Consider the following 15,265-nt stretch of genomic DNA (forward strand, 5'->3'; position numbering starts at 1 on the left):
CCGGCTGGGGTTCTGTCTTGAGAAAATAAAGTTTGCCGTAAGAGGGTCAATGTTAGGGTTCACCCGGAGGTGGCAGCCGTTCAGTGACTTTCTCGGAGAAAATGAAAATGTCAGCAGTAGCAGAATTCCAAAGGGGCCGACCTATTGTTTTATGGTTGGGGTGTGTGAAGATTGTGATGGGGTGGAAATGTTTATTGTACCATGTTTATGTCACTACTATTGTTATTATAATAAAAATTGCAAATACCCTAATAAAAATATTTTTAAAAAAAAGTTTTGGTGGCCTTACCTGAGGAAGGATGTCCTTGCTATTGAGGGAATGCAGCGAAGGTTTACCAGGCTGATTCCAGGGATGGTTATATGAGGAGAGACTAATTCGGTTAGAATTATATTTATTAGAGATTAAAAGAATGAGAAAGAATCTCGTAGAAACTGATAAAATTCTAACAGGGTTAGACAGGGTAGATTCAGAAAGAATGTTCCTGATGGTGGGGGAGTCCAGAACTAGGGGTCATAGTTTGAGGATAAGAGGTAAACCTTTTAGGACTGAGGCGAGGAGAAATTTCTTCCCCCAGAGAGTGGTGACTCTGTGGAATTCACTACCGCAGAAAGTAGTTGAGTGCAAAACATTGTGTAATGTCAAGGGGGGGGGGGGGGGGGGGGGGGAAGAAAGATCAGGGTATTGAACTTGATGATCAGCTATTATCATAATGAATGACAGAGCAGGCTCGATGGGCTGAATGGGCCCCTCCTGCTTCTATTTTCTATGTCTGTAAGTAGACGCAAGAACATTACACCCATCCCAAATATCAACATGATTTCAATTGCCACAACATGAAAACCATAAGCTGGAAGAAACTGACTTCCAGAAACTCAATCAGAAATGATTACCTAGCAGCCGAAGTTGAATTTCTTGTCCAGTAGGTCATTGTTGAGCTGAACAGAGGAAGTTGGATGATGGTATTCAAAACCCAAATTGAACATGGGGCCTTTGAGCAGATATCAAGTGGAGAAGTGTCACGTTCCCCAGTTGGTTTTCTCCTTCCTATCAGGATGCTGATCCCCTCGCACCTAGCTCCTCCAGCACTAACTGATCCTGGGTTCTCCAGTCAGAGAGAGGTTCAACTCCAGAACATCAGGAAATTCTTCCAAAGAAATGTTTCAAATTCCATCTTTGAAACAACTATTAGCTATGATTGGGCAGCATTAATGAAGGTCCTTCTCCGTCTAATAGTCACTTCAACTGTAAGACAACAAGAGAATGACTATCTGGGAGCGGAAGTGTACCCAAATACCACACTAATGGAAGGTAATCAGAAGCAGTTTTATTGTCATGTACAATAAGGTTAAATAAACAATGATTAAAAACAATATATATATATATATATATTTTAACTGGGGAGCAAAGACACATTATGGGAGCAGGCAGCAATTAAACAATCAGTAAATCCTGGATCTATATCAATGCTCACATTCTGTGGAAAGGATGTAACTCTCAAAGGTCTGTTTGGCTTCGCAAGTCAAAATGGATCCATTTCCTAATCTGCCAAAAACGTTTCAAACATATAATATTCAAAACTTAGTTTCATGACATCAGATTGGCAAATGACGAGTTTCTGACCCTCCACCATGATGTGGTTTAACAGAGAATGTGGTTGAATAGGTTGTGGATTTCTTTGCTGTAATTTATACGGGCCAAATTTAAACAAAATGCGATGCCAAAGAACAATAAGTTGCAAATCTCTTCTGCCAAGACACTAGGGAAACTATTGAAGGCTAAATGAGTCACATTTGAAATGAGTGTATTTAATTGAAGGGTGATCCAAGTATAAATGGTTACGGGATGATTTGAGGCATTAAGATTTTGAAACAATAGGACAGGAAGTATTTTTTTTCACAAACTTGGGGATGGTCGGACTGGATCGTAAAATCAGAGGCAGGTCATGCAGGAAAGAAGTTAGGAAATACTTCCTGCAAAAGGGAAGCTGAAGTGTGGAACATGCCCACAATAAAAGAGCAGATACCATCTCAATTAATCATTTTAAATCTGAGGCTGATCAATTTTTGCCAGACAAAAGGTATGAAATGATATGGAACCAAGGTGGGTTTAGTGAGTGAACATACAGATCAGCCATGAATGGTGGCACACACTTAAGCTAAACAGAACAGTAGGAATGTGGCCAAATGAAGATGAGAAACTATAAGCAGAGCATCACAGTAAGGTGGCTGCAGAAATTCCAATAGCTTGAGATGGAAGGACTCATGTCAAATCCTGATTACCACCAAGACACTGCCCCAAAAGGCAGAAAGCATTAACCATTACTCAGTGAACATCAATTTGTAAACTACAGGAAGTGTGTGATGTTTGTTGCTGAATAGGTTGGCAAAAGGGTAGTTTTAGATCCAACAGAATTCTCTTTTGCAAATAAATTACACAAAAACCAGTCGAGTGAGCAGTCAGCCCTGCAGCCTATGAAGCAATAACTAAATAGACTCTCCTGGCGATGGGATTCCCCTCTTCCCCTATACAAAGCAGAATACACTTGGGAACACACATCCTCATTCCTCGGTTAGTCTATTATTCAGAGTGCATCGTACTCAGCAATATAGCATTTGCAAGGAGCATGAGAATTCTTTCAGAAATTACTCGCTGAAAGAACAGCCCATTTGAAGCCATCGAACAAATTACAAGCACACAATATGACAGGGGCAGTGACAGCTTTGGCTCATTCCTTTTGAACGACACTCAGGGAATCTCTACTCAGAACTGAAGTACAGCCTCAAATAAAGTCTGGATTTTAATCACCTGCTCCCAGTCATTTTCCAAGAGGGCAGTAAAGGCATTAGGTCCTAAACTCAAATGAAGAGAGACAGCGAAAGGCTTTTCCCTCAGCCTTGCACCACTTGTATAAAACCTGCCCTACCCATTCTTCACTAATAAAACACAGCCTGCTCTTTTCCAATGACTGCATGGGTACCACCCACAGTAACAAGCTGAAGAACCAAGTGAAGATTGACAGTCATTCCCCATCTCCACAAGATCCCGCATGTAGTTAAAATCCTGGAACAGGCTGGGATCTTCCTGACAATCAATGCAGCATACCCTGTTATTTATTGAATTTCCATGCTTGTGCGTCACATATGCTTTGGGCCAGTGCTTAGTCACGATTTCAAGAAAATGAACACGCGTTGGTTGGAGTGAGCTGGAATAGCTGTACAAACTAAATCACTGAGAAACCTTTTATATCCAGTATGATGACAGACTTGGCAAACGGAGCAATCATTTTGCATCATTTTGTATAAGTGCACGGCCTGACGGATAAGGCCGCTCACTGATGCTCTTAACTCGGGTGTAATCTCCTGGCAGCTCCTGGTCTCACAATGAGCTTCATCATAATCCCACCATTGCTTCCACTGATCTGTAGAGATTGAGCACAACCTTAAAGACTCTTAAACCTGTTCTATTCCTTTGCATCCAATGACAGAAATACTACGGTGTTAGTATAAAGTTCTGAAACATTTGCAAAGTTCTTTACTGACCCATTATTATTGATGCAGCATTACAATATTCACAGACTGAGCAGATGTATGGCTGCCATCTGTCCTTGGGTTTTTCAAGGAACTGCAAATGCAGCCTAGTACAGGTAATATTACACCCAGCAGCCCGAAGGGTTATGGATGCTGGGGGTTAATTAAAACTTTTCAAATTGAGATTGGTTGCTTTTACTTTGAGGTAAGAACGTCATGGGATATGGAGCCAAGGTGGGTAAAATAGATCATCCGTGACTCAATAGAATGATAAAACAGGAAGGGACTGAATGACCTAATTCTGCAGCCATGCACGTTTCCCTAAATGGGAATCCCACCTCCCCCATCCCTGAAATGGACTGCATGCAAATCCATAAAACAGATGGCAATCTGAAAACTTTGGTTTCAACTGGAACTCAGCAATGGACTGAATGAATGGGAATGACGTCGAAAATCTCATGGCAGATAATGCAAAATCTTTTCAGTGAGGCATGTTTAGAGCTTCATCAGATTTATACCTATTGTGGGAACTCAGTATATAATAAAGGAATTATTGGGTTGGAGCCTAAAATCAGATAGTCTGGTCACATAACAGACGTATGAGCAAAGTGTATGAGTAGGAATGTACTGAAACATATAATCTTGAAAAGGTTTCAACAACAAAAGGGCATCAGAAAGATGCATTTGGTTAAGCCCATGGCACGACAGTTGCGACTTCCTGTGTAGATGAGTCAAAGGCGACTGAAAGGGCAATAGTAATGGGAGCTTCGATAAGTAGGGAAATAAGACGGGGGTTTCTGGGGCTGCAGGCATGAATCTGCTTTTGACATTGGCAGCCACACATTCTGAACTCTTGCTACAATAGAGCAGAGTTTGAATTGAGCATTTAGCTATTTTCTTACCAACCAACATTGACCCAACCTCTCCATAGCCAATGGCCTTTAGCTGGTCCAGGACACCGAGGTTTGGATCCAGAGGCGAAAGCAAAGTATTAAACTCATACCAGATTGTCGAGCCCAAAGGCATAAATTAGACATAACCATTGCAGAGCACATCCAGATGGGTGGAATTTAAAAAGATCTCTGGGGGCTCTCACATAGTGTAGCAAACAGTTGAACATCAAAGTCCAGGTTCAAATCCTTTTCAAGTTACTGCTCACAAAGCATTGACTCGGAGTTGGGCACAAGTCTGCAAGGTTCACAATCTAACTGCACTTGTACGGAGCCTGTGACATTCACAAGGTTCACAGCCAGATGCAGTCAAGGTTCACACAATAGAGATTATTCAGATGAGGCACTGGTGGTGATGAGGGACTGCGGAACTAAGAGTTCAACAATGATGACAACCTTCAAGAGGAGACAGGAGGGAAGCACATCATTGACTGGAGGCTTATATCTTAGTTTTAATTAGCACCTTCCCCACAAAGTCTTAGTATCTTTCTCTCACAATCTGGCCGACACGAAGAAAACACTCGATGCAGAGAGCACATTCCCAGCCTGGTCACTTTGGTCGGGGAGATGTGGAGGGTGGTGACCTTAAAGGTCAGCACAGCACACTGTTGCAGTGTTTTATACAACAGTTCTCAACTATTACAAACCAATTCCTCTGCTTCCTCAATCTCCTGGAAGAAATGCCAATTATGACCAACGAAGGGACTCTTAACCCTAATCAGAAATCACTCAAATATTTTTCCCAGGTTCACAAACTAACAACAGGTTGACAACCACTTCAGCTCTGACCGAAATAACGTACACACCACTTCAGCAAAAGTTTAGATAGGAATATAGGGAGACTGGTTTGAGATTCCAAAAATGTGTAAAAACTTTAAAATGTGTGAAGGAAATCAGCTGCAAAATGGGAGAAAGTCTGCAAGGCAGCTTCACACGGGTAAAATGTTCTCACTGGTGGACAGCACCTGGCTTAACACCCAGAAGCTTTCAGAGAGGAAAGAATTATTTTGAAGCTTTGAACCAGGAATGAGATGACATCACCTTGAGATTGAGATGCAAGTGGAGACTCACCATCAGATTTCTGTGATGCACTGGAAGGTGTAACACAACAGCTAGAATCACGCTTAATCCAAACACTAACATTTTGTATCCACCTCATGCGAATAATGATCTTTATTTATCAACTTAAACATCTCCATCACCATTGATAGACCTGCAATCAACAGTACTTCACCCTTATGTTCATTGATCATAATACTCCCCAGTTACAACATTTGGAAAGGTGAAATCTGTCCTGGGTTTCCACTGTGCATGTGGACATGGCACAAACAATTCATGCCCTACATACTGACTGAAATCGTGATGTGAAATTTTGTCATTTGATGTCACAGATTTTTAAAAACTTCCACCATTTCTCCACAAGAATCATAAACTGCACTAACTCAGGCACATTAAATCATTATTTTACACATATACAGTCCACTCATCTAGTGAAGTTAGATGGTTTTAAACATGTATACATAAATCAGCCTTCAATAACAACAACAGATGCTCTCCTAATGGCTCAGGTTTTATTCTGAGCTTCACAGACCAGGTAGACCGTCTTGCCAGCAGCAGTTATCACAACCAGCACGGCTTCAGAAAACCACAGGGTCAGAAAGATCGACTCTAATAAATGTTTCCAGCTGTTTGGGAAGACAACTAGACTTAACTTTCCTGTCCTATAGTCTGTAGGAACTCACTGTAAAATATCCAGCTTGGGCGAGGTACTCGGGGTGACCAGCAACCACAGAACTGCACCCAGTAAGCAGACACCTTCTTCAGGAAGAAAATGAGAGAGAAAGTAAGACTAAACAAATGAAGAGGGGAAAAGCTCAATGAATAACCATGCGTTAGATCCCTTTACAAAATGGAACCTTTCCAGACTTGCTCTACAAAATCCTAACAGAATATTCCACAGATTGTACAAGTCAAACTTTGGGTGTATTTAGTACATAGCATATATTATAAACTATGAGTATCTAATAAGCTGTACGTTAGATAAGTTTTAAGTTCGATGCTTGAAAGCAGATTCCTAAGAGAAACAGCTTATTCAAACCTGATGTTTCACTAAAGTACTTAAAATAAAACAATTCTGTGAAGGAAATAAAACTTTTAAACTCTCAGCATACATTGACACTGATTACACTGAAGGTTGCTCTGTTAGCCATTAGCATCTTCAATAGCCAAGAATTACAGGTGGGAAGATGCCAAATGACACACTTAGAAGTAAATATTTAAAATACCGAATTCGAATTGGACATTTAAAAAAAATCAGATCTTAAAAGTGCTCCACAGCTAAAGGCAGTGCTGGTTCTCAGGCAGCTCTTGCAATAAGAGATGGAACACTTACTTCCTCCCCCAGTAACACACAGGTTCAGACAACCCAAAAGGATGTTAATATTGACAAAAGGCGTGGTTATAATAAAAACAGCTGCTCCAATCACCAACTAGCTCTTGTAATTCAGTCCTGGTGCGAACAAACATCAGACAACAAAGGCCTGAAGGATCCATAGTCTTGCGCTTACTCGGCAGTTTTATGGAGCATTAGTCCAATTAATTCACAAGCTGCACATCAATCTTCACTGAAGTCCTTATCAATGTTCATGTACACTTCATCAATGTAGCTAATGATTGCACAAGGAGCTGTTCGGTCAGGACATAGGAGCAGTGACACGGTCTCTTTCCAGTAACTGAAGCTAATGCAGGAGCTCTGTAGGAGGAAGAGAATCAGATCTTATTAAAAATGTCATTAAGTTTCTTCCCTCAATCCCAAAGGAGACAAGTGAAATTGGGATATATCCCCTGGGTCCCAGCAGTCATACAATACCTCACTCAACTGTCCAATCATCTCATGCAGGAGGTGCTTTTTGATATAACAAAGGAAATTAGAGGGTGATTGATAGGTGTGTTTAAAAGAACAACTGCAATGGGACAAGGTGGTTGGATAGTTGACATATCCACTGGACAAGAGATCAAGAACCAGATGTAGATACAAGATTAAATGAGGGATTCAAGAACAGAAACTGCTTTAAAAAAAAACAAAGTTGAAAGGTTGCCGAGGCCATGTGAAGAATTTGGTTAGACTGGTGGTTACAGGGAAAAGGGGGAATAAGAGAATTTGGGAAAACATAGAAACATACGTAGAAAATAGGAGGCCATTCGGCCCTTCGAGCCTCCTCCGGCATTCATTATCATGGTTGACCATCAAGTTCAACACCCTGATCCCACCTTCGCCCCATATCCCTTTAGCCCCAAGAGCTATATCTAATTCCTTCTTGAAAATACACAATGTTTTGGCCTCAACTACTTTCTGTAGTAGTGAATTCCACAGATTCACCACTCTCTGGGTGAATAAATGTCTGCTCACCTCAGTCCTAAAAGGTCAATCCCTGATCCTCAAACTATGACCCCTAGTTTTGGACTCCCCCACTATCGGTAACATTCTTTCTGAATCTACCCTGTCTAATCCTGTTAGAATTTTTTCTTTTTAATATTTTTTATTCTCCTTTTTCACCCAAATTTACACCCAACAGTAAACAGGACGAATGTAATGTCAATCCTCATATCAATAACAACGATCCCATCCTCCCACCAAATCCCAGACATTTGCCCGCATGTTAACATTAAAAAATGACAAAAAAGAATCAGGAATCACCCATAGTCACCATTAACACATCAGTCCCTTCCCCCCCAACCAACCCTGTTAGAATTTTATAAGTTTCTATAAGATGCCCTCTCACTCTTCTAAACTCCAATGAATATAATCCTAACCGACTTTGTCCCACCATCTATTAAGGGTGATTTTAATCTGCATACAAATTGGGCAAATCAATTTAGTAACAATACTGTAGAGGAGGAATTCCTGAAGTGTATACGGGATTGTTTTCTGGACAATACATTGAGGAACCAAATAGAGAACAGGCCATCCTATACTGGGTACTGTTTCATGAGAATGGATCCATTGGCAATCTAGTTGTGCAAGACTCCCAGGGGACAAGCAACCACCTGGAATACTGTGTGCAGTTTTGGTCTCCTTATCTGAGGAAGGGTGCTCTTGCTATGGAGGGAGTGCAGCAAAGGTTTACCAGGCTGATTCCTGTGATGGCAGACGGACATACGAGGAGAGATCGAGTTGGTTAAGATTGTATAATTTGATTTGATTTATTGTCACATGTATTAGTATACAGTGAAAAGTATTGTTTTTTGCATGCTGTACAAACAATGCATACCGTACATAGGGAAGGAAGGAGAGACTGCAGAATATAATGTGGCAGTTATAGCAAGGTGTAGAGAAAAGGTGTAGTGGGGGCTGGTTTAGCTCACTGGGCTAAATCGCTGGCTTTTAAAGCAGACCAAGCAGGCCAGCAGCACGGTTCGATTCCGTACCAGTCTCCCCGAACAGGCGCCGGAATGTGGGGACTAGGGGCTTTTCACAGTAACTTCATTGAAGCCTACTCGTGACAATAAGCGATTTTCATTTAATTTTTCAAAAGATCAACTTAATACGAGGTAGGTCCATTCAAAGGTCTGATGGCAGTAGGGAAGAAGCTGTTCTTGAGTCAGTTGGTACGTGACCTCAAACTTTGGTATCTTTTTCCTGACGGAAGAAGGTGGAAGAGAGAATGTCCGGTGTGCGTGGGATACTTAATTATGCTGGCTGCCTTTCTGAGGTAGCGGGAATTATAGTTAGAGTTAATGGATGGGAGGCTGGTTTGCGTGATGGACTGGGCTACATTCACAACCTTTTGTAGATTCCTGCGGTCTTGGGCAGAGCAGGCTCCAGAGCAGAGCAGGTATAATAATAATCTCTACATTAACACTGCAATGAAGTTACTGTGAAAATTGGACATTCGGAATTCTCCCTCTGCGTACCCGAACAGTCGCCGGACTGTGGTGACTAGGGGCTTTTCACAGTAACTTCATTGCAGTGTTAATGTAAGCCTACTTATGACACAAAGACACTACCCGCAATCCCACGCACTTTAACTTTACATAGTAATCTGCTATGTGAGATCTTATCAAAAGCCTTGTGAACTCTACATGGTTACATTTTCAAAGAATTCTAGTAGATTTGTCCAGCATTTTGTCCCTTTCATAAATCTATGCTGACTTTGTCTGATTATACCACTGCTTTCCAAATGCTGTGCTATGAAATCCTTGATAAAACTCCAGCAACTTCCCTACTACCGACGTTAGGCTCACTGGTCTATAGTTCCCTGCTTTCTCTCTACCTCCCTTTTTGAATAGTGGGGTTACATTCGCTGCCGTGCAATCTATAGGAACCATTCCAGCATCCAAAGAATTTTGAAAAATTACCATCAATTGATCTACTATTTCTCGGGCCACTTCTTTAAGTACTCTGGGATGAGGATTATCAGACCCCGGATATTTGTCCACCTTCAATCTCATTAATTTCTCCATTAATACTGATTTTCCTTCAGCTCCTCACTGAAACTCGAGTTTCTCAGAACATCCGGTACATTATTCATGTCTTCGTTTGTGAAGGACAGTACGGTAGCACTGTTGTTAGCACTGCTGCCTCACAGCTCCAGAGACCACAGATCATTTCTAACTTTGGGTAACTGTGTGGAGTTTGCACTTTCTCCCCGTGTCAGCGTGGGTTTCCTCCGGGTGCTCCGGTTTCCTTCTACAGTCCAAAGACGTGCAGGTTAGGTGGATTGGCCATGCTAAATTGCCCTTAGTGTCCAAAAAAGGTTGGGTGGGGTCACTGGGTTATGGGGATGGAGTGGGGTTTGAGTAGGGTGCTCTTTCCAAGGGTCGGTGCAGACATGATGGGCCGAATGGCCCCCTTCTGCACTGTAAATTCTATGATTCTATGACCAGCTGGGCCGATGGGTCTGTTTCCATGCTGGAAACATCTATGACTCTATATGCAGATTAAAGTCACCCATAATCACCGATGTTCCTTTATCACATGCATCTCTGGTTTCCTGTCTAATGCTATTCCCAACATTACCACTGCAGTTTGGAGGTCCGTATCCCACCCCTACCAATGTTGTTTGCCCCGCGGTGTTTCTTAACTCGACCCAGACAGAATTCCACATTATTTGTACGAATATCTTTCCTCAATATTGTATCAATACCTTCTTTAACTCCACCACTTTTTCCTTTCTGTCTGTCCTTCCTAAAAAGGACACACAGATTGCCCTCAATGTTTAGTTCCCATCTGTGGTCACCTTAGAGCCATATCTCCATAATCCCAACTATATCATATCCCTTTACATAGAACACATAGTGCAGGAGGCCATTTTGGTCCATCGAGTGCACCGACCCACTTAAACCCTCACTTCCACCCTATCCCCATAATCCCTCCTAACCTTTTTGGGACACTAAGGGCAATTTATCACAGCCAATCCACCTAACCTGCATATCTTTGGACTGTGGGAGGAAACCGGAGCACCCGGAGGAAACCCACGCAGACACGGGGAGAACGTGCAAACTCCACACAGGCAGTGACCCAGCGGGGAATCGAACCAGGGATCCTGGTGCTGTGAAGCCACAATGCTATCCACTGTGCTACCGTGCTGCCAGACATCTGTCTGTGCAACTCATTTATCCATTTTATTTTGAATGCTCAGTGTTCAGCTACGAAACTTTAAGGCTAGTGCTTTTCACGTTCCTTGTGCTGTCCCTCCTTTTTTCTTTACCGTGTCCTTCGCTAATTCTGGCCCCTGATTTCTCTGTCACTTTTCTGCTGTAGAGCACACAGGATTAGGAAACTGTTCATGATGGAATAATACTGGTTGGGATGAACGGCCTAGCTCCAGATAGTAATACTTGTAAACCCAGAGCAAGAATGACAATGTTATTCATACAGACCATGAAAGCCACACCTGGTCAAATACAGACAGGAACTCTCCAGAGATAGCTAGAAACTCATTAACCCACTCAGTGCAGTTTCGGGTCCCAACTATTCAATGGAGGATGAGGAGTTCAGCACAACAAGTGAACTTTAAACCTTCCTTGGCATAGAGGAGTGATTATCAAATTCACTATTAAGTAATCCTTCTATCCATCATTCTTCTCCCAAAGTTAACATTCCTAACAAACAGCATTCCTCAAGGTAAACAGTTCAAGGTGGGATAGCCATTAGCTTGGGTTAATTAATATCATCTAATTTATTAAAGAGAATATTGAACTTGTAATTAAGATGATTGGAAAACCTCAAGATCCATGCCTCAGCTATCCACACTCACATTCTCCAGGCACGTGCTGTCCTTATCTTTGTTGAGGTAATGCTCTTGCCAGAAGCGCAGAAGACTGTGGAAATTGTTGAGGAGGAAGCCCGGATATTTCTCACAAAGTTCCTTCTCCTGCAGGGCATTCAGATAGAATGGCAGTTTGCCCTTGCGTCTTGCCAGCATCAAGATCACCAGGCTCGAGTTCAGACAGCTAACATTTTCCTTCAACAGGAGAAACATTATGTTATTAAGATGCATTCGCAGTCAATCTCTTCCTCCTCTGGCTCACCAACGTGATTCAAATAAGCACGAGAGAATTAATATAGAGTAGAGAGAACAGACTTTACTCAAGCCGAGCGAGTGACCGGCCCAACTGAGGAGCAAATGCAACTTTTTGGTTTCTGCTTCTTTCAAACCCGTTGAAAACCAGGTTTCTTCACACATCATTTCAGACATGTACAAAATTGTGAGGGGCCTGGGTAGAATTGATGGGAAGGGCCTATTTATTAGCAGAGAGGTGAGTGACCAGGGGACATAAGATTTCAAGTGATTGGTAGAAAGATTAGACGGGAGATGAGAAACATTTTTTCACCCAGAAGGTTGTGGGAGTCTGGAGCTCACTGCCTGAAAGGGTAGTGAAGGCAGAAACCCTCAACTCCATGTTGGGACGCGTACCTTACCTGCAAGGCTACAGCCAAATGCCGCAAAGTGGGATTAGGCTGGGTGGCTCTTTTTGGCCGGCACAGATATGATGGGCCAAGTGGCTTTTTTCTGTGCCATATACTTTAGGAACAAAAGTAGACCATTCAGCCTATCGAGCCTGCTCCAACATTCAATTAGATCATGGCTGCTCATTGAGCTCAACACCTCTTTCCCGCACTATTCCTATATAATAATTGCTTATTGTCACAAGTAGGCTTCAATGAAGTTACTGTGAAAAGCTCCAAGTCGCCACATCCCAGCGCCTGTTTGGGGAGGCTGGTACGGGAATTGAACCGCTCTGTTGGCATTGTTCTGCATTACAAGCCAGCTATTTAGCCCACTGTGCTAAACCAGCCCCTCAGCCAGTTGTTTAACCCACTGTGCTAAACCAGCCTTGATGTCATTAGTATCCGGAAGTCCATCGATTTCTGTCTGGAACATGCTCAATGATTGAACTTCCAGGCGCTCAGGTGAAGAATTCCAAAAATTCACCATCCTCTTTCTAGGATTCTATCATATTTTGCCTACATTAAAAGAATGTCACCTATAAGACCTCATTCTATAGTTAGGAACTAAACATGTCATTAAGAACCTCGTTATACCTCATTCAACAAGGAGGAATTTGTTATTTCACTGGTTGTTTGTGGAAACAGCTCAGTCTCTGGAGAAGCATAGAATCAGTGAGGCAATTTCTGCAAAATGATGCCATCTCACAAAGCTCAGTGCTGATATATCTGCGATTATCTGGAGTTTACTTTTTTTTACATCCTTCAGGATTACCCTTCACTGTTGGATCCAACCTCCTCATCCTGATTTTTCTTTTTATTATTTCACGGGATGCAAGCGTCACTGACTAGGCCAGGATTTATTGCCTGTCCCCAACTGCCCTTAAGTGGAGTTCAGCCACCTTCATGAACGGCTCAGCACTCCAAGTGGTGTACGCACACTCTCAGTGCTGTTAGAGAGGGAGTTGCAAGGTTTTCACGCAGTGACAGTAAAGGAATGCCAATACAGTTCCAAATCAGGATGGTGTGCGGCTTGATGGGGAACTTTTCAGTGGGGTTCCCATGCACCTGCTTCCCAAGTCCTCTAGGTGACAGACGTGATGGGCTTGGAAAGTGCAGTGAGAGGAGTTTGGTTGAGTTTCTGCAGTGCATCTTGTGGATGGTACACTCGGACTCCACTGTGCATCCCTGGTGTAGTGTGTGGACGTTGAAGGTGGTGGATGGGTGTCAATCAAGCATGCTTACGTGTCCTGGATGGTGTTGAGCTTCTAGTGTTGGAACGGCACTCATCCAGACAATTGGGGAGCATTCCATCACATTAGTGACTTGTAGATGGGCAGGCTTTGGGGAAATCAGAAGGCGAGTTACTCGCCACAGAATTCCCAGCCTCTGGCCTGCTCCTGTAGCTACAGTATCTCTCAGGCTGGTCTAGAGTTTCTGGTCAATGGTGATTCAGAGTATTGAAGGTGGAGGATCCAGCAATGGTAATGCTACTGAATGTCATGGGAAATGTTTGGATTCTCCCTTGTTGGAGTTGGCCATTGCCTGGCACTCATTTGGCACCAATGATACTTGCCACATACCAGCCCAAGCCTGAATGTTGTCCAGGTCTTGCTGCCTCTGAACATGAACTGCTTCACTATCCGAGTAATTGCGAATGATGCTGAACATTGCAATGAAATGCCCACTTCTGACCATGTGATGAAGGAAAGGTCTTTGATGAGAAGTTGAAGATAGTTGGGCCTACGCCTTTAACTGGAGGCACACCTGCAGTGACGTCTAAAGATGGAGATGATTTACCTCCAACAACAACCATCTGCCTTTGTACTAACTAACTCCAACCAGCAGAGTTTCCCCCGATTCCCATTGACTCCAGTTTAGCTAGGTCAAATGCAGAGGACAGTCACTCTTACCTCACCTCTGGAGTTCAGCTTTTTTTTAAAAAAAATAATTTTAATTCAAATTTTCAACAAATTTTATCACAACAAAGAAAAATAACCCCTCCCCTCCAATTCAAAAACAATAAATTAAGAAAAAGAAATAAGCATAAAACCATGAGAACTGGGCAGCACGGTGGCCTAGTGGTTAGCATAACCGCCTCACGGCGCTGAGGTCCCAGGTTCGATCCCGGCTCTGGGTCACTGTCCGTGTGGAGTTTGCACATTCTCCCCGTGTCTGCGTGGGTTTCGCCCCCACAACCCAAAAATGTGCAGAGTAGGTGGATTGGCCATGCTAAATTGCCCCTTAATTGGAAAAAATAATTGGGTAATCTAAATTTATAAAAAAAAAAAAAAAAAAAAAATAAAACCATGAGAACAAACCCCCATAACGAACCCGTAGCCCCCCCACCCCGGGTTGCTGCTCGGGATACACACACATATTTAGAGAAGGGCACACCCCAACATAAAAAAATATATAATAAAATATGAAATGGAATAACTGGTGGGGCTCCTCCCGGGAGTTCAGCACTTTTGTCCATGTTTGAACCAAGGCTGTAATGAGGTCAGGAGCTGAGTGACTCAGTTGGAACCCAAACAGAGCAGTGCAGTGAGCAGGTTATTGATAAGTGCTGCTTGACAGCACCTTCCATCACTTTGACGATCAAGACTGGACTGATAGGGCGGTAATTGACTGGGTTGGGTTTGTCCCGTTTCTTGTGTACAGGGCATACCTGGGCAATTTTCCTCATTGCCAGGTAGATGTCAGTGCTGTAGCTGTACTGGAACAGCTTGGCTAGGAGCGCAACAAGTTCTGGAGCACAAGTCTTCAGTACTACGCATTGCCTGAATGTTGTCAGGACGTTTGCAGTATGCAGTGCCTTCAGTTGTTTTTGATA

General features: G+C 42.8%; 1 protein-coding gene across 3 annotated transcripts in view; it reads right to left on the minus strand.

The window, feature by feature from the left end:
- Nucleotides 1-1,305: 1,305 nt before the first annotated feature.
- Nucleotides 1,306-15,265, minus strand: part of LOC119969774 (short transient receptor potential channel 4-associated protein-like) — a 119,834-nt gene continuing 105,874 nt past the window's right edge. For all 3 annotated transcript variants that reach the window (XM_038803850.1, XM_038803848.1, XM_038803851.1), the window contains exons 18-19: nucleotides 11,738-11,944; nucleotides 1,306-7,230 (exon numbers count right to left, since the gene is read on the minus strand). In XM_038803850.1, coding sequence (XP_038659778.1) covers nucleotides 7,093-7,230; nucleotides 11,738-11,944 — 345 coding nt within the window. In that variant the 3' untranslated portion in view covers nucleotides 1,306-7,092. The remainder of the gene's footprint in view (nucleotides 7,231-11,737; nucleotides 11,945-15,265) is intronic.

This window comes from Scyliorhinus canicula, chromosome 7, assembly GCF_902713615.1.
Source record: "Scyliorhinus canicula chromosome 7, sScyCan1.1, whole genome shotgun sequence".
In the NCBI taxonomy this organism is placed as follows: Eukaryota; Metazoa; Chordata; class Chondrichthyes; order Carcharhiniformes; family Scyliorhinidae; genus Scyliorhinus; species Scyliorhinus canicula.